The sequence below is a fragment of the Cnephaeus nilssonii genome, assembly GCF_951640355.1.
Source record: "Cnephaeus nilssonii genome assembly, chromosome: 2".
NCBI classification, from domain to species: domain Eukaryota; kingdom Metazoa; phylum Chordata; class Mammalia; order Chiroptera; family Vespertilionidae; genus Cnephaeus; species Cnephaeus nilssonii.
In genome coordinates this window covers 51,853,920-51,877,535 of record NC_137073.1, presented here as the reverse complement: position 1 = coordinate 51,877,535, position 23,616 = coordinate 51,853,920, and the positions used below count along the sequence as shown (strand labels likewise).

At 36.9% G+C, this 23,616-nt stretch overlaps 1 protein-coding gene across 1 annotated transcript in view; it reads right to left on the bottom strand.

Annotated features, from left to right (window-relative positions):
• PJA2 (praja ring finger ubiquitin ligase 2) overlaps positions 1 to 23,229 on the bottom strand; it is a 73,285-nt gene extending 50,056 nt beyond the window's left edge. The window contains exons 1-3 of the mRNA XM_079793374.1: positions 22,928 to 23,229; positions 2,972 to 3,089; positions 1,306 to 1,506 (exon numbers count right to left, since the gene is read on the bottom strand). Coding sequence (XP_079649500.1) covers positions 1,306 to 1,506; positions 2,972 to 3,002 — 232 coding nt within the window. The 5' untranslated portion in view covers positions 3,003 to 3,089; positions 22,928 to 23,229. The remainder of the gene's footprint in view (positions 1 to 1,305; positions 1,507 to 2,971; positions 3,090 to 22,927) is intronic.
• Between the last annotated feature and the right edge of the window lie 387 nt (positions 23,230 to 23,616).

Genomic DNA, 23,616 nt, shown 5'->3' with positions numbered 1-23,616 from the left:
GGGTGAAGGGCCTGTGGTGGTTTGCAGGCCGGCCACGCCCCCTGGTGACCCAAGCAGAGGCCCTGGTATCTGAAATTTATTTACCTTCTACAATTGAAACTTTGTAGCCTGGAGCGGAGCCAAGCCTCCTACTCGCTCCGTGGCCGGCAACCATTTCTTTTGGGGTTTGTGTATATCTTCTATAATTGAAACTTTGTAGCCTGGAGCGGAGGCCTAGGCCAGCCAGGGCTGCAGAAGCTTTGCTTCCTCCATTGCTGGGGGAAACCCAAGCCTCCCACTCTTTCCAGCTCAGTGGCTGCCGCCATTTCTATTTGGATTTGTTTACCTTCGATAATTGAAACTTTGTAGCCTTGAGTGGAGGCTTAGGCCTGCAACTGCACATGGAAAGCTTGGCTTCCTCCATTGCTGGGGAAACCCAAGCCTCCCTCCTGCTCTGTGTGGCTGTAGCCATCTTGGTTGGGTTTATTTGCATATTTGCTCCTGACTGGCTTGTGGACGTGGCTTGTGGGTGTAGCAGAGTTAGGGTTAATTTGCATATTACTCTTTTATTAGGTAGGACTAGAGACCCGATGCACAATATTCATGCAAGAGTAGTCCTTCCTTCGCCCGGCTGCCGGCACCGACTTCCCTCTGGCACTCAGGACCCAGGCTTCCCTCACAGCCCTGGCTTCATCCAGAAGGTGATCTAATTAGCATATTATGCTTTTATTATTATAGATGACAATAAAAATAATCTAGAATTATCAAGTTTGTTCAGAACAAGAGAAAGATGGCATTGTAGTCCAAAATCATATATTTTAATACATGAATATCTGCAAAATACTTTTCAAACCACTGAATGGTTAAGAAATTTTAATTGACTAAGAATTACTTGGCATTTATATTTTATAAAATGATTTTTTAAAAAATCAAGTGAGCCAAGCTACATTGATTTAAGAGACAATTTTAAAAAACAAAATTTAAACTTAATATGCAGGGAAAAATATACTCAGTTAACATTTTAAAAATGTATTTGATTAAAACATGATTTCCTCTGGTTGAAGGATGTGACAATGTAATCACTGATATGACAGTGTAGTTATATTTTAATAATTGGCCACATTCTATTTTTCTTCTATGTTTAAATATTAGTATTAATTCAATAAAAATTTAAATTAATTAAAAATTTCAGAATAGAATTTCTTCATAGAAATGTACAGCATTTTTACTCACAGACACACATAAAACCCACTCACAATTTTAAATATCACAAGATTAATTCCTTCAGGCTTATTAATAGTTTTTAAACAATTCTGTGGTACATACCTGAGGAATTTTCCTTTGGAACATCATCTAGTTCCAACACTTCATAGTCATCACCAGCTCGACCTAAGCTTCTTTCATGCCTTGTCATACAAGGTTTAAAACTGACATAGGCATGTCTTCTTCCGTATCTCCTGCCTGTGATTGTCTGATATCCTCCCGCTGGTTTGGGCCAGGCAGCCTTGTTGGATTCTTGATCCATTGCTGAAAAACAGAGTTAAAAATAAGAGTCACAGCAATGACTTTCATACTGGTGACTGGTGGGGGTACTGTTTGAACATATATGCTATTTGCCAAATCATATGCTATTAAACATCAAGTGTACCTTATTTATTTATTTTTTTGGTAAATTAAATTTCATTTATTTACTAGTAAGCAATTCAAGAGTGTCAACAATTTCTAAAAATTACTTATATTGAAATCTTAATGCTTATAGAATAATGCCCTCTCAATATAGATTTAGAAAATAAAACAAAGTAAAAATAAAATAATCAACCAATATTTTAATATGCAAGCAGTTCTCATTTTCTCAAGTAGTACCTTATTAATATGTATTACGTTATAAAAGTTATGTGGCCTCTTTACCCACAAAAATATCTTTTAAAGTTTGGTTCCTTTAAGGTGTTTAAGACTTTTATAATGTAACCTACCAAACTACTATAGTACAAAAGCTCATTAAGGATTGTAAAATGATTCTCCAAATTATCTCAGTAAAGTACCTTACATATAAGTGCTCAATACATATCTGTTTATTTCATTACTAGCACATGATATGATGATGGTTTCAATTACATCACGAGGAATACATTCCTGTCAAAGGTGATAGGTAACTTCTTTAAACGGTATCTATAATACCATAAAGAACCAACTGGACCCACAAAAAATAAGTCCAAAAAGTTAGGGCCAGGTAAAATTCTCTAAAAGATGATAATGATGAGCCAAGTCAAATACATGCTACCCCATCTTTCAAAATTACCATTGGTATACATTATGGTAAGAAAAACCACCAACATTTGAATAACTTGAATACTAAGTTATGATGATTGAGAAATATATAGTAGTAAACAGTAGCATCTTTTACTAAATATGACATTATTTTATATGTATTAAGTATAAGTTTACTTAGTCAATTCGATTTTATGTATACAATGCAGGAACTAAACAAAATATTATCCCACAGTATATGGAAGTCAATAAATACGACAGTTACATATTTTTATTGCATTAAAATAAGAAGTATAATTGCTTCCAAGCATGAAAGAAAAACAAACATGTACTTATAAAATACAATAGCAAGTATTACATTATGTTATTTAATCCCCTCAACAACCTAATGAGGTAAATACTGTAGTTTATTTTAAAGATAAAAAAAATTAAGGTTAAAATTAAGTATTTAGTTTGCTCTATAATACAATCATATGACTCCAGAACCCGTGCCCTTAACAATAACTCCAAAGAAAGAGTCTCCAAAGTGGAAAGTACAATTGAAGACAAGGGTATGTGAAAGGAATATAAAAAATTAGAAATGCAGCTTTATAAATATTTAACATATGGAGGAAAACTGGCCTTAAGTAGGACCATAATCACATGTCATGTATGACACTGAGGTATCTGGAGGGAAAAATATAAGTCCTCAATGTAGAGAAATTGACAGAGACACCCTGCTTACCTGCTGGCTCTTTTTCAGTAAACTGTGACATATATGGAAGTTTTTGTGTGCCCAGTTCAACGGAATTTTGGATGTGACTTAGTTTTTACTCACACAATTAATAAGCTGCAGAAGATTCCTACAAAGAAACAATATATTAAACAAAATAACAATACAAGCACAAAACTAACCATATAACAATATGTGTTAGCCATATAACCAAAAAAAATTAATCTGATTAGACAAGTTAATCAAAAAACCTCATCTATATATATAAAAGGCTAATATGCTAAGCATCCCTCCGAAAGTCCGACTGGTCGATATGATGCGCACTGACCACCAGGGGGCAGATGCTCAATGCAGGAGCTGCGGTAATGCGCACTGGCCATTTACAAAGAAATGGCACCGTGGACCTAGCACCGACAAAGCAACTCTCGGCTTCCCCCAAGTGGGACATAGGCCCTGCCACCACCCCGGAGCAAAGGCCTACCAAATCGCAGCCAACGTTGCCGAGACCCCGTGGCGCAAAATGCAGCCCACAGCCCAGCCCAGCCCAGAAACGGTTGCTGTGGACTCCGGGTAATGATGTCTCATAGCAATGCCCGGCTTCCTCTCCCTAGCAACTAGTCTCCAAACATTTTACACTTTAACCAAATGTCTGTGAAGCGTTTTCCCATGCTTCATCTCATTTGATCCTCACAGAAGTCCTGCAGTAGGTAGATAGGAAACTCGATGGAATCCTATTTTCTTTTCATTAGCCGGAAAACGGAGATTTATAAAGTTTAGAAACTTGACCCAACTGAAAAGAAGTAAGAAATGGTGGACCTTGAAAATGACTTCAGGTTTTTTCACTGCATAGAATATAGTCAAACACTGCTGCAGTTAAATATTTTACCCTTTGTTCTCCCTGCGTGATCTACAATAATAATGTGCTTCATATTGCTATTTACTGCTGTGTTGCTGACAATTACCTGAAAAAGAAGTTGGGGTGCTTCACTGGGCTGGAAAAAGTTTACCTAAATCAGGAAGCAGGTCTATTTAAGCAAGTTTATTCTATATATACACGAAAGGCTAAGTTGACTTGCGCATGCGCGATACATATAAAGCTCTCGCTGGCGCCAATCGCACGCGTGTTTCAATCTATCATTGTCGATGGTGAATTTGGTTGACACTTCTATTACAGAGAAAGGGTAAATAGCGATATTAAAATACTTCTTCTAATTAATTCCCTTTCAATGTGCACTGGGCCAGTAGTATAACTATAAGATGGCCATTTGAAAACAGTTTTACATCTCCTCTTGAAAAATCTTGCTGTAAGTATATTTCATCCTTAAGATTGACAATAATAACAACACACACAATTTATAATAAGCAAATATATTTGGAGAAGTGCTGACTGGGGTATGTGTCCAAATTATTTGGGACTCTAGTACACTATGTTATCTTTGCTTCTCCATCAAGCACTATATTGTTCTTTTAGCCCTGGTTTATTAAAAAAGTTAAACCTAAAATACAAACTTAGGCTTAGGTAATTAATGTATAATGTACTAGTATACAATGTATAATGTATGATAAGTACTGTATAATGGCTTATGACAATTAAAAATTAATGTGTGTAAATAATGATATACTTATGCTTTACATTAGTCAACTGATCATTCAGATATTTTAATCCCAAATAGGAACCTAGTCTAAATTAGAAAAAACAAAGTTTACCATGTAAGAATATAAAAAGACCTTCTGCAGTTTTGAAATTAATACACTTATTTACTATTTCAATCTGTGCTCTTTTCAAAGTTTGATAAGGACTTAATTTTTTATTTAAACACCTGATTTAAACATTTGAGCTATTGCTAACTTCCTATCACCAACTCACATTTATTAGAAGACAATAGTTCTGTAAATGAATTTCACTGTATGTTATCTGTCTAGCCATGAATATCTATTAACATACATAGAGTATACAGATACATTTTCCCCATATCTATATATATATATATTAAAAGCCCTAAGCAACTGTTATGATCGGTTGACCAGAATGACTGGTCACTATGACATGCACTGACCACCAGGGGGCAGAAACTCAATGCAGGAGCTGCCCCTGGTGGTCAGTGTGCTCCCACAGAGGGAGTGCCACTCAGCCAGGAGCCGGGCTCATGGCTGGCGAGCACAACTGCGGTGGCAGCAAGCAGTGGTGGCAGTGGGCAGCGGGCAGCAGGCAGCGGCGGCCGGCGCAGTGGGGAGTGGGAGCTGCAAGGTGCCCTGCCCCGGCTCGGGTTCCTCCCAGGCCGCCTGCTGCTTCCGTACTGCTACACCCCTCGGGGGATGTCGGACTGCCATCCCTGCAGGCCGGCAGTACAACATCCCCTGAGGGGTACCAGGTTGCGAGAGGGCGCAGGCCAGGCTGAGGGACCCCACCCATGCATGAATCCGTGCACCAGGCCTCTTAGTAAATTATAAATTTAGCAACAAATTGTAATCCTCTATCTCAGCGGTCGCCAACCAGTGGTCCGGACCACTGGTGGTCTGTGAGGTCCTAAAGGTTGGCGACTGCTGCTCTATCTGAACTGAGTGAGACTGTTAGCAATAGATAAAGGGTGAAAATATATCTAAAAAATCATACTGGCAAAAATAAAAGCTCTAATTAATATTGTTTCAATAAGAAAAAAAATCTTAACTAGAATCTTTATACATTTACAGTACAATAAATGGCAATCTTAAAGGGTAACCATGGACTTAAGTTCATGAGTATTTTACCTAAAGCCTTTTCTTTGGAATAAGGCTTTATTCTGACATGTTTCAGGGCACTATTTGCAGTGCTGAGGATACAACAATGAACAAAATATTCCTGATCCCCAAAAGCATCACCAAAACTCTATTAGAATAATGTGGTGGTTTTAAAACATACCCACAAATTCTTTAATATTTCACCCTTCAAAAAAGCAGAGCCTAATTTGCTCCCCTTAAACTGTGATCTGTACTTAGTAACTTGTTTCTAATGAAGATAATGTGATAGAAGTGACAGTTCAGGATCTAAAAAATTAGGGGACAAAAGGCATTGTGGCTTCCTCCGTTTTCTCTCCCTTGGCTCTCTTTCTCTGAGGGAAAACAGCTGCTACATCATGAGATCACTCAAGTAGTTCTATGGAAAGGTCCATATGAGTAATTGGAATTGAGGTCCTCTGGCAATAGCCATGTTACGAACCAGCTAGGAAGCAGTTGCTTCAGCCACAATCAAGTCGTCAGATGACTGTACTCCTGGTCTAAATCTTGAGTGAAAACCTTATGAAAGACCTTGAGACAAAACCACCCAGCCAGGTTGCTCCTGAATTTCTGACACACCCACTACGAGATAATAAATGTTCTGAGCCGTTAAGTCTATTGCAGCTTAATGCATTATCTTGCAACAGATAATAAATACAAATAATGAAAATTACATGTTCTTAGACACTGGATTTTCCTATAGTTCCACCTATTACTAGAACAAGATTTTCTAATACCATCTCATGAAAGTATATTTCTCACTTTAAAAGCTCTAGTTCTCAGCATGCAAAGTGCCATGTTGTGGTTGACAGCATCAAAAGGAATTACACCAGCCCTAGCCAGTTTGGCTCAGTGGATAGAGCATTGGCCTGTGGACTGAAGGGTCCCTGGTTTGATTCCAGTCAAGGGCACAGGCCCAGGTTGCGGGCTCGATCGCCAGTAGATGCCATGCAGGAGACAGCCAATCCAATCAATGATTCTCTCATCATTGATGTTTCTAGCTCTCTCACTCTCCCTCTCTGAAATCAATAAAAATATATTAAAAAAAGAAAAGGAATTATACTGGTCTGTTGCTTGTTGGGACTGTCAGAACTGCTTAGCACTTATACTCCACCTATCCTAGTAGACACTAGTCTATCACCTAGTAGACACTCATCACCTAGTAGACACTCATTAAATAACTACTGAATCAGGGACACTTACTTTTAGAATTTAAATCTACCTGATTCAAATGAAGCTTTACACAGAGGGAGATAGTTTCAACTGAAAGGGGCCCATTTGCTGGGAACCAGAAATAATTCTCTCTTTTTTTTAAAAAAAAGGTGAGGTATAATGGACATATAACATTATATTAGTTTTAAGCATTCAACATAATGATTCAATATTTTTATATATTGCAAAACAATCACAATTAAGTCTAGTTCATTCCCATCACCATAGAGTTACACATTTTTTTCCTGTGATAAGAAGTTTTAAGACCTATTTTCTCAGCAACTTTCAAATATGCAATAAAGTATTATTAACTACCATGCTGTATATTATATCCCCAGGACTTATTTTATAACTGAAAGTTAGTGCCTTTTGAACCCCTTCACCCATTTTGTGTGTGTGTGTGTGTGTGTGTGTGTGTGTGTATGTAAAATCACTTTTTTTTTTCCCGAAGAAGATCTTATTGGAGGGAGGAAGGGCAGTTTAAAATAATTTATTTTCTCATAGTTCTGGAGACTAAAAATCCAAAATCAAGATGTCGGTAGGGCAGTGCTCTCCCCAAAGGCTCTAGGGAAGAATCCTTCTGTACTTCTGGTTGGATGACAGCAACCCTTTGGGATTCCTTAACTTGATACAACATCATCTTTATCCATTCATCCATTGATGGACACATAGGTTGTTTCCAGCAATGAACATAGTGGGTCTTTTCAAGTTAAATGTTTTTGTTTTCTACAGATACATACCCCAAATTGTAATTGCTGGGTCATATGGTAATTATCTTCCCAATTTTCTGAGGAACTTACATAATGTTTCCTATAGTGGCTGTACCAATTTACATTTCTACCAATAGTACACAAGGGTTCTCTTTTCTCCACATCCTCCCCAACACTTGTTACTTCTTGTCTATTTCATAATAACCATTCTAACAGGTGTGAGTTGATATCTCATTGTGCTTTCATTTGCATTTCCCTGACGATTAGTAATGTTGAGCATCTTTTCATTTACCTGTTGGCCATCTGTATATCTTCTTTGAAAAGATGTCTAGTCATATCCTCTGCCCACTTTCAAATCTGATTTTTTTTTGTTATATTGGGTTATAAAATTCTTTATACATTTTGGATATTAAACCCTTACCACATACCACTGAGTTGCAAATATTTTTCCAATTCAGTAAATTGACTAGAAATAACTCACCTTTTAAGTATCTTTTCTAGAATCATATGAATGCATAATTTTAAAAAATTGTTATTGAATTTAATGGGGTGACATTGGTTAATAAAATTATATAGGTTTCAGGTACCCAAACAAATAAAACAATTTTAAAAAGGTCTTTTCTAGAAAAGGTAAGTTAGTTGAGAAACAATACAATTTGATCCTTCTATTTAAAAGGGAAAGTCTTGATTACTCTCATAAGCCCATTATATTCTCCAATATTTAGCTTTACGTGTCTCGAAATATCCTAAAAATGTTTCTCAAAATTCCTTTTAAAACAAACTTCTATAATTATCTAGCCTACATTTCCTTTTAGTAAAAGAATTCTTTTGTCACAAAATTTTGATAATTATTACATTTGAGCTATAAATTCAGAAACATAAACTTCATGACAAAATGAGTTTGTAACAATGACAAATGCTACTAGAAAACTTTCATATATATATTTTGGAACCAATTATACTTCAACTTAACCTACAAACATTATTTCATCTCTCTATTTTCAGTTGCTAAGGCAAAGTAAATATTCCAAGAGATTAATAAAGCATCTATTTTGAATAACAATTTAAGCATGTACTTAAATTCTTCTCACTTTTACATACTTTTTAATCTACCTCTAGACTTTTCATATCTTCTAGCCACAAGCACAAGTGGTTGCTTGTACATATACACAACTACAAAATAATCAAGTAGATGTAATTAGTAGATATACAATAAGGGCTGAAGTGATAATATTCCTATACGTAACTATAAACAACTGGGCATATTACTAAAATTAATTACAGAAAGTGTCAATCACTAGATTTTTAAGTTATAGACTGCTACACAAGAAAACTTACAGAATATGACTACCAAATTCTTCAGTCAGACAACTGTAAAAATTATAATTAAATCAGAGAGAGAAAATTTAAAGTACAAATGTTAACCTTCTGAGATGAAATGGGTTTGCTATCTCTGGTAACACCCAGAGGTATTCTGATAAAAAGCTAACCTTGTTTAAATACTATTCTTCTCTGAAAACTTGCGTAAACTATTATAAAAGAGGAACAATAAACTCAGCATTGATATAGTGAAAATTACATTAAAAACATATGTGAAACATAAAATATATGTAATCAGGAACAGATATTTGGATAATCCCCAAAGTTTATACAAAAATATCCAAAAAATGTATTTCCAATTTGTTATGGTGAAGCTTTTATCTCACCAAATGTTTTTAAGTTATGCTGTTTAAAAAATGTTATAAAATACTGCTTTAAAAAATCTACCTACAGAGATAAATCTGTAAAGAAAGAATTGAATGAGCATATACCCAACACAATATAACAATAAACATTTTCTATGGTTTAATGGAGATAAAATTGGCTAGGGAAGAAAAAAAGTTTAAGGGTAGTTAAAAATAATTGAGATAAAAAATAAAGTCCCAATCCATTAAAAAAAGAAGATGAAGAATATTCCTCAAATTTCTTTCATTTAGATAAAAAAAATATCCAATTCAGATGTAGCACAAATAAAAAGGGCCCACCCTCCTTTGAGTCAAATTAGTGCAGAATAAAGCAGCAGCAGAGATTTACTTCCACATCTAAGCCAGGAAAACAAAAAACAAAGGTATAGGAAAATAGAAAAATTCAATGTTGCAATTACATTTAATAGTAAAAGTAAAAAAATGTGCTCAGAATAAATTAAATATCTGATATTGAGACAGTTAAATGTGTGCTAACTATAAAAAAAGGCATATATGAGTGTGGAGGGGATTGGAAGATTAAAAAAAAGGCATAATGTTGAAACAAGATGATGTGTATTCGGAGTTTTTGTACTCTAGAAATTTGTTTGGAAATTTTCATGGTAAAACTTTTAAAATATTTCCTTTTCTTTGCACTCATTTGTTGAAGAATTAGTTGTTTACAACAATGAAGTACAAAACTCTTAAGCACACATTGTAGTTCAATTAATTTTTAATTTTTACACACATATACATATGAATAAATACCACCTAGTTCAAAATATTAAACACTACCATCACTTCAGAAGATTTTCATTTGCCCCTTCTAAGTAATTAACTCCTACCAACGCAGAGGCAACCACTTTCCTGGCTTCTATTACCCCAAATTATTTTTTTCTATTTTAAACTTCATATAAGTAGAATCATACAGTATAAATTCATTTGTGTCTACCTACTTTTGCTCAACAAAGTATTTCTGAGGTTCACTGCTACAGATACATCCTTGTAGATGGTTTTAATGTTTTACCTTTCTGGGTACATACAATCTGGACTCACAGTATAGAGCTATGTTTAGCTATAACAGCTACTGCTAGTTTTCCAAAATGGCTGAAACAATTTACATTCCCACCAGCAAAATAGAAGAGCACCAGTTGTTTCACATCCTTGGCAACACTTGTATTGTCAGTCTCTAATTTGGGCCATTCTGGTAGGGGTGTGATGGTTCTGCATTGTGACATTTCCCTGATAAGTAATAATGTAGAGCACCTTTACCTATGCATATTGGCCTCTTAGACATCTTCCTTTGTGATATCTTCCTTTAAAATATGCTCACTTTTTGCATATTTTAAAAATTGGGTTGTTTGTACCTTTTCCTTTTTGATTTGTAATAGTTACTTATACAAGTCCTTCACAAGATTTATTTATTATGAATAAATTCTTGCAGTACCGGTATATTGCTTGCTTTCTCTCTTTCTCAATGGTGTATTGATGAATATAAATTCTTAATATTATGTATTCTAACTTATTAATTTTGTGCTCTAACAAATTTTTGCCTACTCCAAAGTCAAGATATTCTCTTTGATTTTCTTCTAGAAGCTGGATAATTTTAGCTTATACATCTAGATATATTCTCTAACTCAAATGAACTTTTAAATATATGTTCTTTTTTTATAAAGATATCCAGTTTACCTAATAGTTAATTAAAAATAAATGCTTTCTCTTAACTTCAGTGAAGCTTTTGTCATAAACCAAGAAACTAGATATGTGAGGTCTATAGGAAGAGGTCAATGCCCCTGACTAGTCAGTTATTGCATGTTTTAAAAATTATTGTGGCACATCAGTGTGCCACTGCACACAGGTTGAAAACGGCTGCTCTAATACACAATGTCTTAATTAATATTACTTCATAACAAGTCTTGACATCTGAGACATTTACATTTTGATATAAACTTCGGAATCCATTTAACCAATAAAAAATTCTGGGATTTCTACTGACACTATAGCTCAATTTGGGGAAAATTGATATTTTAGCAATACTGAGTTTCCTACTACATAAAGATGGAATATTTCTCCATTTATTTAAGTATTTTAAAATGTCTCTTAGCACTGCTTTGTAATTTTCAGTGTAAAAAATTCTGCCCAACTTTCATTAGATTTATTTTTAGGTATCTTACATATTTTGATGCTATTCTAAATGTACTTTTCTAATTTTATTTCACATTATTTTGGTTGTGTTAAAATAAAAAATAGAGATCAGACTTGAATATTCCCTGAACAGACAAAAACCAGTGTAGTCATACTAACAAAGCTTAATTTAGCTTGTTTTATCAGGCTAAATTGACCTGGGTCATTTTTTGCTTATGATAGCCCTGACTTACAATGCTTTGACTTACAATTTATCAACTTTATGATGGGTGAAAGCAATATGAACTCAGTAGAAACTTCACTTCAAATTTTGATCCTTTCCGAGGCTAGCTATATGATACTCTCTTGTGATGCTGGGCAGGGGCAGAGAGTTGCAGCTCCCAGTCGGACACATGATCACCAGGTAAACAACCAATATTTTACAATGTACTCTGTTGCATTTCTTGGGGATACTGCATTCAATAAATGACATGATATATTCAACAATAGGCTTTGTTAGACGATTTTGCATAACTGTAGGCTAATGGAAGTGTTCTGAGCACATTTAAGATAGGCTAGGTTAAGCAATGATGTTTGGTAGGCTAGGTGTATTAAATGCATTTTCCACTTATGTTATTTTGAACTTACGGTGGATTTATCAGGATGTAATCTAATCATAAGTCAAGGAGCATCTGTATTGTAACCAATAACTTTCTCGCTACATAACCTGCTTTGTAACAATATACCCCGAGCCTAAATCCATGTTTTGGTTTGAATGCTCCTGGTTTACAAATTTCTTTTTGGTGTGTATATAATAAACTTTACTGATTACTACTACTTCAGTAATTCATTGGTTTTACTTCTGTTATTTCTGAACTTTTGACAGTGCATGGCATCAGAAGTGGGATCCAAAGTCCTCCAGTGACTCCAAGGTATCAGATAAGCAAACAGGTGCTGGTAACCCACAGACGCCACTGAGCTCACTGCTTTCTCACCAATACTGGAGTTTGAGACTAAGTCTCTCTTGATTCCAAACTCCCTTCTCTTTGTGTTTTGAACTCTCTGACTTATCTAAAGGCAAAGATGAGTTCTATCTGGTCGATGGACCAGAATCTTGTGCCTTTTGGAAAATGAGTGAACTTTTGAAATTGTAGTGGCCACTCTGGAGAACCTTTAACTTAGATAGGTCCACCTTAAGGAGCATCCTTAAAAGAGAGGATTCCAAACCACAATGAAACAATGAAATGCATTCTTTGAATAAAAGCTTCTAATCAATCTAAAAACAGTTCTAAAGGATCCTCACAGTATGCAAATAAAAAGTCTTCAGTAAAACACCGGCCATCTGAGCAAGTAACCTTAACTTAGTTCATCTGCCAGAAACATAATCTATATCCCCCTACTTTTGAGTTTTATACATGATACATGGATAAACATTTTAAACAAAACTCTAAGATCTCTTGTTATGTCTTCCTATATGTTTATGTCTGTATGTTATAGATAATATTTTTCTATCTCTAAATTGTATTGCCATTTTGGCAATGGTATTGCCAAAATGAATTTGTAAAAAGTTCAGTTTGTCTTTAAAAAACTAAGAGAGTGTGAGTGTGAGTGTGTGTGTGAGTGTGTATGTGTGTGTGTGTGTGTGTGTGTGTGTATATATAAATATATATATATATATATATATATATATATATACACACATATGTACACACTATTCTCTCAGAATTATAGAAATTAACCAAAAAATTTTTAAATTGATTTCAGAGAGGAAGGGAGAGAAGAGAGAGAGAGAGAAACATCAATGTTGAGAGAGAATCATTGATGGGCTACCTCTTGCACACCCCCTACTGGAGATCAAACCTGCAACCCAGGCATGCGCCCTGACTGGGAATGGAACTGTGACCTCCTGATTCATAGGTTGGTGCTCAACCACTAAGCTATAATGGCTGGGCAGCCCAATTGTTTAAGTTCACATGATCTAAGATACTCTTTGATTAAAATTAAAAAAAAAGGTTAGTCTACATTTCTTGGCTTAATAAAAGCAGGTATATCTTTAAAATTTGTCAATAAGAAAAATAACTTAAGATGATCAATAGTTCTTTAATATCTAAACCAAGCATAATTATTAAAAGCAAGTACATTGGTTAAACAAATAAAAGTTTATACTAAGTTAAACCAAATAATGGATATTCATTTATATCTAAAGCATTTCCAAGATAAATATTAAATGCTAAACATAAGTTTATCTACTTATGGTTTTTAGGTTTTTTTACAGAAGACATTTGGGTCTATGAATAAACATGTTTTGTACCAATATGAGACTTTTACTATGAGGAAGAATATACTTCTAGTAATTATAAAATGTATTTACAAATTTTCCAGCCCACAATTGCTCACTTATTTTCCACTAGCTTAGGGGTTAAAAAAATCTAATTAATAAACTAATTAATATGTAATTAAAACTACCAGAAATAATGATGAAAGAAAAATAAATGTATATGAAAAGTAGGAAAAGAAAATAGAATGTGTTTTTGGATAAGGAAAAATATGGACATGTTTTGTTATGTTTTGTAAAGGAAAAAAAGAAAATTTTGTCCTAAAGTAAAACTACTGTTACTGGTAGGGCAATAGCTGAATGGATAAAGAGACTTGCAAGTTTGTAGAAAATGAATTTTGAGAAAGGAATTTTATGTGTAGTAATGTTAAGACTAGAATCTATTTATTTAAACTTAAAGACAAGGGAGAGTTTTAATATCCAAAGTATCCTGATGCAAAATTAGAATTTGGTTTCCTCTGGTGAAAGAACGGGTGTTTTGTTTTGTTTTTAAGTCTAGTAGTTTTTTGATGGAGTCTTTGAGGTTTTCTATGTACAATATCATGTCATCTGCGAATAATGACAATTTTACTTCTTTTCTTCCAATTTGGGTGCCTTTTATTTCTTCTTCTTGTCTGATCACTGTGGCTAGCACTTCCAGTACTATGTCGAACAGGAGTGGTGAAAATGGGCATCCCTGTCTTATTCCTGCTTAGGAGAGATTGTTTTAGTTTTTGCCCATTGAGTATGATGTTGGCTGTGGATTTGTCACATATGGCCTTTATCGTGTTGAGATATGCTCCCTCTATCCCCACTTTGCTGAGAGTTTTTATCAAAAATGGGTGTTGGATTTTGTTGAATGCTTTTTCTGCGTCTACTGATATGATCATGTGTTTTTAGATTATTGGCCTGCTCTTAATGAGAAATTAAAAACAAAAACAAAGGGTTGTAGTTCTATTTAACTTTCAATGTAATCTGCATTGGAAACAAAGATTCTGTGTCTTATGAAAATATTTCCTGGCCTTCATAATGTTTTTATCAAGTCTGATTACTGAGAAAAATCACTGTCTTTTCTCTTAAAAGAACAAAACTCTTTTACAACTATGTAACTTTCTGTATTTGTCTTTGAAATCTTTTGTCACTTTGGTTAAATGGATAACTAAGCCAATTGAATAATTTCTGAGTGTGAGTGTGTGTAGATGTATGTGTGAACTCTTACAAGATCTCTAACCATGGCCATTTTCAAGTATTTTCTCATTTACAGACAGTTACTGTTTCACTTTGATGCTTTTGCAAACTTGTTCCTGCAAAAGCGCCCCATCTTCAAAGAAATTCATGAAAAAGAGCCTGACAAGTTACTCTAAAGTAAAGATTTCCAATAACTAAAATCATAACCATGAATGGAGGGTAAGAATTTTTTAATGGAAAACTGATTTATTCATAAAGCTGCTAACCCACGATGAAGCAAAACAAGAATTACATAGCACTGAATAAAACAATAAAGATGATTATAATTTTTATGACCATTTAAAACATTGCTAGTTCTTTAATGTTTTGTTTCAGATTAAGGACTCCTTTTGCCTCTCTTTTATACCATCTATAAACTTAGAGGAATTTGATAAAGTGTACCTTTGTAACAGAAGTTGAAAAATGTACCTTTTGCTCTCTACCTGATCCCTCCAGAATTCAGAAACTCTTATTAAATATTCCTATTTTTCCTGACAATATATGTATTTGCATAAATTCAATAAAAATCTGTTCTCTTTGTAACAGGACACAATTGAACAAGTCCTTAGCTTGCCTTCCTAGCCCCGAGAAGCTTTTGAAAATCCAATCTGAGATTCTTTATGAAAAGTTCCAACAAAGCAGACTTAAAAGAGCCTATATTGTCAGTCAGTATTCTTTCTGCACTTACATGAATAGCCAAGCCAAATTTATTTTCACTAGGCTTAACATTGCATGCAAATTAATCTCACTATGGTTACCTTTTCTAGAAATGGGGATGATTATAAAGAGAAAAAAATGTATTTCAGCAGTACACTTTTGTGGATAAGTGTGGATCTCACTTATTTATAAAGCCTAACAATATTTGTATTTTCACTGAAGCATTTAATTTATTTAAACTTAACATAATTGCCAATATAGATGAGTTTAAGTATCATCTTACTATTACTTTCATTTTTCTTATCCATTATTTGTTCCTTTATTCTTCCTTTCTTGACTTCTTTGGTATGATTCCATTTTATTTCATCTACTAGCTTATTTGATATACCTTTTAGTGCCATTCTTTTTTCTTTTTAACATATTTTTATTGATTTCAGAGAGGAACGGAGAGGGAGAGATAGAACCATCAATGATGAAAGAGAATCAATGATTGGCTGCCTCCAGCACGCCTCCCACTGGGGATCAAGCCCAAAAACCAGGTATGTGCCCCCTGACCAAGCGGGAACTGACCCATGACCATAGGTCAATGCTCAACCATTAAGCCACACTGGCCGGGCTAGTGTCATTCTTTTAATAGTTCCCCTAGAAATTAAAAAAGGCATCTTTCCTGAATGCTGGAAGCTCAGTGGTGAACCACAAAAATCAGGATAAATACTGAAAACATATACACACATGACAAATCATATTCAACCTACTATAAAAACCAAGGGGAACATTTAATGGAGAGAAGAATTACAACTAACTTACCAGAAACAATGCAAGTCAAAGAGTATATAGTGTCATCCTTAAAGTGTTATGTATGAGAAAAACACTGTGAACATGAATTCTGTACCAAACAAAATAATCTTTCAAAAGAAAAGGTAAAATAAAGCATTTTAAGTCAATCCAATAAACTTTGTTATCAGTAGATCTGAAATGCAAGAAATGTGAAATAAAGTTCTTCAGGCAAAAAGAACAGACACTTGATTCTACAAAGATCTGAAGAACTCTAAAAATAATTAAATTGAAGGTAAATGTAAAATATTTTTTCTTATTTTTAGTCACTTCAAAACAGAACTGTGTACAGTAGCACTGTCTGATAGAACTTTGTGAGACATAAATATTCTATATCTTACACAGTTCAATGTTAAAGCTAAAAGCTACACGTAGATACTCAGACTTGAAAAATGGCTACTACAATAGAGATAGTCACACTGGCTAGTGACTAACATACTGGACAGTGCAGGTCTAGAGCAAACATAATAGCAAGATATCATGAATTTATGGCATAAGTAAAAGTAAAATGTATGACAATAATAGTACAAAAGATAGGAAAGAAAAAGTGAAAATATACTGTTGTAAGGCTCTGACACTATATAAAAAAGTGGTATTACATTGTTTGAATACAGACTGGAATTAAAGATGCATAATGTAAATCACAGAGAAATAAGTATAACTTTTTTAAAGAAGCAAAATAAATATTAGTAAAGAGCAAATAAAGAAAAAATAAGCTCAAAAATAGAGATCATAAAGCAGATGGGTTAAATAGAAAGTTAGTAAGATGGCAGATTTACATAAATGATTACATTAAACATAAATGGTGTAAACAACTGAACTAAAAAGCCAGACTGTCAGAATGGATTTAAAAAGTGAGTTGTCTACAGCAAACCCACTTTAAATATAAAGGCATAAATTCAAAGGATGTATCATGCAAAAACTAATCAAAAGAAAGGTGTAGTGGGCATATTAATTTCAGATAAAGTAGACTGCAGAAGAAATACTAGAGATAAAAAGGAATCCTATATAATAAAAGCCCAGTGACCATAACGACGTAACGACCAGAAAGACCGCTCGACCAGTCGCTATGAGGTGCACTGACTACCTCTCAGGCCCTCTCCCCCAACCCCCTGGTCCACAGGCTCCGATCGCCGAATGGTGAACAAGAACCGGGATGGGTGAAGGTGGGGCGGGACTGGGGACTGGCGAGTGGGCGGAAGATGGCCCTGATGCAGGCTAGGCCTAGGGACCCTCCCCGTGCACAATTTCATGCGCTGGACCTCTAGTATAAGACAAAGGAGTAAATTCAAAAAGATATACAATCCTAAATATATATGCACCTAACAACACAGGTTCAAAATACATGAAGCAAAACCTATTAGAATAAAAAGGAAAAATAAACATACAATTATATTTGGAGACAAACTTTTCCAATAGTGATCAACAAGTGGGTAGAATCTCTATAAGGAAATAGGCAACCTAATAAGCACCATCAATCAACTTGACATGACAATTATAGCATATTTAATATAAAATATTGAAATTAACATTTAATATGGAATATAGAACTTACAGAATACTCCACTCAAAAACACAATCCACAATATTTGGAAATACACACAGAACATTTACCAAGTCTAACCATATTCTGCCATAAAAAACATTTCGAAGCGTTTAAAAGAAATTATATACTCTATATTACTCGCTTATAACAAAATTAAACATAAAAATCAATTACTGAAAGAATAGGTAAAGTCATCAAATACTTGGAAATTAAATAATATGCTTCTATTCTAAATAACCCATGAATCAAAGCAAAAATCACATAAGAACTTAGAAAATCCTATATAATAAAAGCCTAATATGCAAATTGTCCCCTCGACCGAGAGTTCGACTGCTCATTATGATGTGTGCTGACCACCAGGGGGCGGTGTGGAACATGACGGGTGTCAGCAGCGACACTGGCAGCAGGTGGCAGTGGAGGCACTGCTGGCCCCGATGGGCCTCAACAAGAGTGAGACCGTGGCGGGATGGTGGAACAGGTGAGCAGGTAGCACCAGGCCAAGGTGAGTGCAAGCGGGGGCCCAAGATCACCCTGCAGACGGTGACCAGCAGCAGCGGTGAGGGGCAGGGCCGCCGCCTGGCTCCCAGGTGCTGAGGGAGCTGGGTAGGGGGCCTGGCCCCGACTGATCACCCCACAGACGGTGACCAGCAGCCAGCAGGCCCTGATCACCTGATTGGGGCCAGGCCCCAGGCTGGGACGGGGAACTGGGGGTGGGTGGCGGTGACCAACCTCCCATGGCACCCGGGAGGGGGCTGCGTCCTCTCGCCAGCTACCTGGGGGCGGGGGTGATGGGGACGGAGGTGCAGTGAGAATGCGAGGTGTCTGCCAAGCTTGCTCTCACTCCCCCTACTACCCTTCCCTGGGACGCCAGGGCTCGTGCACCAGGGAAGCCCCCGCACTCAAGTGCCGGGCGCCCCCGAGGAGCCCGCCCCACACCCACACGGCCTCTTCCGGGTGAGCCGGCCGCAACCGCCAGGACTGCAGAGGCTCATCGGGCTCCCCATGGGTTCGCAGGAGCCGGTCTACGAAGTCAGCCGGGAGAGAGCACGCGGCCCACCCAGCTTCCGTGTGGCGCCGCTGGGTGGCCCAGAGGTCCACGCTGCCGCCCTGGCCCGCAGCATCCGGCCACACTCACCACATCTCTGTGTGGGTACTCAGGTGACATGACTCAGGCGGAGGGGGGCGCATGGGGGCCCAGGTGCTGCACAGGGCCCAGAGGTCAGCTGGGACCTGCCCTTCCCCTCCAGACACTCATGCTTCAATCACAGGCCAGGCCTAGGGACTGCACCTGTGCATGAATTTCGTGCACCGGGCCTCTAGTATCAACATAGCAAAATTTGTGAGAATATCTAAAGCAATGCTGAGAAGGAAAAGAAGGTCAATAGCCTAAACTTATACTTTAAGAAATTAGAATAGAGATTTAAACCCAAAGCATACAAAAAGAAATAGTAAAGAGCAGAAATCAATGATAGTAAAAATGTATTTTAAATAGCAATAAAAATAAAAAACTGCATCTTTGTAAAAACAAAACATTTTTGATAAACCAGAAAACATACTCATAAAGACAAAAGCAAGAACACACTGTCAATATCAGTAATGTAATAAAGGACATCACTACAGATGCTATAGACATTAAAAGGATAATAAATGTTATGGCAATGAATAGATGAATTAGGTACATTCCTTGGAAGATGCAAACTATTAAAGCTCACATAGTGAGTAAGGGTCACTCACATAGTCAAAGACTGGAAGCTTTCAAAAACAGATAACCCTAATCATCCTATACCAATTAAAGCAAATTAAGTTTATCCTTTAAAACCGTCCAATAAAGAAAACTCTAGACCCAGATGGGTTGGTTTGCAAACTCTAATGAACATTTATGAAACAAGTATTAAGCCTATCCAAAATTTTTCAGAAAATACAAGAAACACTTTCCAACTATATAAGGACAGCATCATTCTGATACCAAAAAATTATGAAAAAGCATCTTTCATGAATATAGATACAAAAAAGTATTCAACAAAATATTAGCAAATTAAATCCACTAATATATGAAAATGATAATACATCATGTCCAAGGGAAGTACACCTAGAGAATGCAAGGTTGATTCAACATTTGAAAACAAATCAATGTAATTCATCTTATTAACAGACCGAAGAAGATAAACCATATGATCACCTCGATAAATACAGCAAGAAAGTTTGAGCGAACTCAATGACCACTCATAATAAAAACTAAGCAATCGAGGAACAGAATGGGAACATCCTTAACTTTATAAAAGACCTATTACACTTACTGTAACTATATATAGTTGATTGATAAAGGCCCATTATACTTAAAGAACAAAAGTTTTCCTCTTAAGATCAGGAACAAGACAAAATATCTGCTCTCACCACTCCTGTTTAATATCATACTGGAAATCCCTAGCCAATGAAATAAGGGGGGAAAAGAAAGAAGGTTGTACACAGACAGTGAAAACAAAGAAATAAAACTGTTCTTTGTTTGCAAATGGCATCATTATTTACATAGGAAAATGCCAAAGAAACAACAACAACAAAAACCCCTTACTAGATTTCAGTGAATTTAGCAAGGTTGCCAGATTCAAGGTATACAAAAAACAACCATATGTCTATATACTATCAATGAACAACTGCATACTAAATTTTAACTGGTATCAGAAGTAATGAAATACCTGGGTATAAATCTTAACAAAAATGAGATTTTCTTTTTCAGTATACACCTGTATGCTGAAATTACAAAATGCTGATGAAAGAAATCAAACAAGATTTAAATAAATGAAGATATCTTGTGTTCATTAATTGGAAGACTCCATATTGAGATGTCAATTCCTAATTGATGAATATATTCAATACAATCTAAATGAAAATCTCCTCGGCACTTTTTGTAGAAATCCTATCACTTCTAAAAAATATTTATCGAAAAGCAAAAGAACTACTAGTAAAATGGCCAAAATGATTCTGAAAAAGAATAATGTTGGAGACTCATTATCTGATTTCAAGACTTTTAATAATAATAACCATGACACTGTGGTACTTAAAGATTTTTTTATTTAATTTACAAGTTGAGTCTAAAGTTCTCCTGGAGAAGAAATGCAAAAAAAAAATAATGAATAACTTTGGGAAAAATGAGGAAGAAATGGTTATCAAATTTAAAGTATGCATACTCTTTAACCCAGCAATTCCATTTCTAGGAATCCATGCTCCAGAAATAATCACATACAGAGGAAGTTTCCTGAAGAGTTGACTCTGAAGGTAGAACTAGAGGAAGGGGTAGAAGAACCTTATATTCTCCAGTACTGTGTTTTTAAAAGTTAGAAAGATTTAAAGTTTGTAATTAAAAACATCAATAAATTTTAAAGTTGGCTTTAAAAGCATTATTTGTGACAGCAAAAAGAAACTAATTAATTTAAATGTCTTTCAGTAAGAGATATCGTTAAATAAATTCTAGCCTATTCGAACTAGTATCAGCCTTTTAAAAAAGTATTAGGGAGGCCTATATGTAACAAGTAAAGATGTCCAAGATATATAATTAAGTAAAGAAAGCAAGTGATATATATCAATGTGTTTGGTATACCATCCTCCCAAACAACTTTATGTGTATGCATATGTGTTTAAAAGTGCATTTAGAAAGATGAATGTAAATTGTTAACTCTCCACAGTAAAATGGGACTGAGAAATGAAATGTTCACATTTCACCTAATCATTATTTTTCTATATTGCTGAATTTCACATCAAGTTTGCATGTCTGCATTTAATTTTTAAAAACTAAAGGTGTTGCATATAAAAAGACACGAGTTTCATAAGACAATTGAAAACTAAAAAAATAGCTCAAACGTTTATTTCTTTTATCTTCATGCTTTTATTTACATACTCTTCAAATGGTCCGTAGTCTTCAGCAGAAGTGACTGCCATCTTAAAAAAAAATTTAACTGATCAAATAGTTCATGATAAAAATAACAACATATTAGGCCTTTTGTGAAAATCGTGAACTTCACAGAACCAGCAGATTCACAGCAGTGTCGATGAGCATGTAAATAAAAAAAAATAAAAATAAAAAAGATAATGTCTGGAGAGGGGCACCTCCTACACAGATTCTCCTTCCTGGCTGCAACAAAACTCTCTCCTCCCCTTTCCTTTAACTTGGTCTGAGAGGCTTTAAACTCACCATTTTGAATGTGCGCAAAATGATGTACAGCAGCAATCTTTGGGAGGCCACAACTGAAGCTGACTCTGCCAGAGGCGTGCTCTGACCTGACATCTTTACTGGGGAGCAGCATTGATGAAATGGTGCTGCCACCGGGCCAAGCGCGACTGCGTGCCTGGGCCTCGGGCAGGATCGGGAGAAATGCAAACCCAGCCAGCAGAGCGAGGGCAGCGGACGGTTCCTCGGCAGATCGGGCCGCAGGCCTATGGCGTAAGAGGGACCAGCTCTACGCGGGGTGACTGGAGGTGGGCAGAGGAGGCGGTGGGGGGTGTTAGCGAGGGGAAACTCATTCAGGAGCTAGTGTGGGGAGAAAGGCAGCGGGGTCCTTGGCCGAGGCACCAAGGACAGCAAAAGAGGCCGCAGGAAAAGCGGACGGTGGAGACCTCCGATACCAACCGATGTCATCCGCCGGGACACGAGTGCGGTGCCGGGTCCCGGCTGGACCGGGCCCAGGAGGCGCGGAGGCCTCTTAACAGCTATCAACCCCACCCACCATGGCCGGCGCAGCGGACCAGAGATAGGCCCCGCTCCCTCCGGACAGAAATTAAGAGAGGAAGGAGGTAAAGGCAGCAATTTCCTCGCCCGACCCTGCTATAACCACCATCAGAACAAGCCAAATTTAAAAAAAAAAAAAATCCCCTCACCGAACTGTGCAGCGGCTCCGGAGCGAGAACAGCGCTCGATCCTCCACCCGCCACCACCGCCTTCTTCTCCGCCTCCGACTCCTCCCCCGCCTAACGCGCAGTGGCAGGTGGCGGAGCCCGCGGCGGCGGCGGCGGCGGCGGCGGCGACGGCGGCGGAAGCAGAGGCGGCGGCGGCGGCGAGCCCCGCCCCTCGCGCCGCGGTAGAGGCGAAGGAGGCGGGCACGCAAACCCCGCCCCCAAGACAGCACCGACCAATAGGCTTGAAAGGCTTCTAGCGGGGCTGAAAAATCCACATATCCAATCGCAACCTCGGGAGTGGGCTCACGTCAAGGGTTGGGACGTGGCAGAAGAAGGGGAAAAGTACTTCGTGCGTCTCCGCACCCTGGTCCTCCCTCCTCGGTCTAGGGGACTCCTCAGATTGGCCGGAGAGAGGAAGGACGAAGCTCCGCTCTTTCCCACCCCACGCCCGAGTCTGGGCCCGCCTCCTTTCCCTGCGGCACTGCGACGTTTGGGGCGGGGCGAGGCTCCGTCCGGGGCTGGAACGGCGCAGCCTTTTGTGGTTAGGGCTGGGAGCGGAGGGTGGGGTCTCTAGGAAAGGGAAGCGGGTGTGGGGAATTCGGGCAGGACTGGCGCAGCTCGGCTTTCAGAAATTATTACAGCATCAACCAAAATGGAGGCATTAAAAGTCA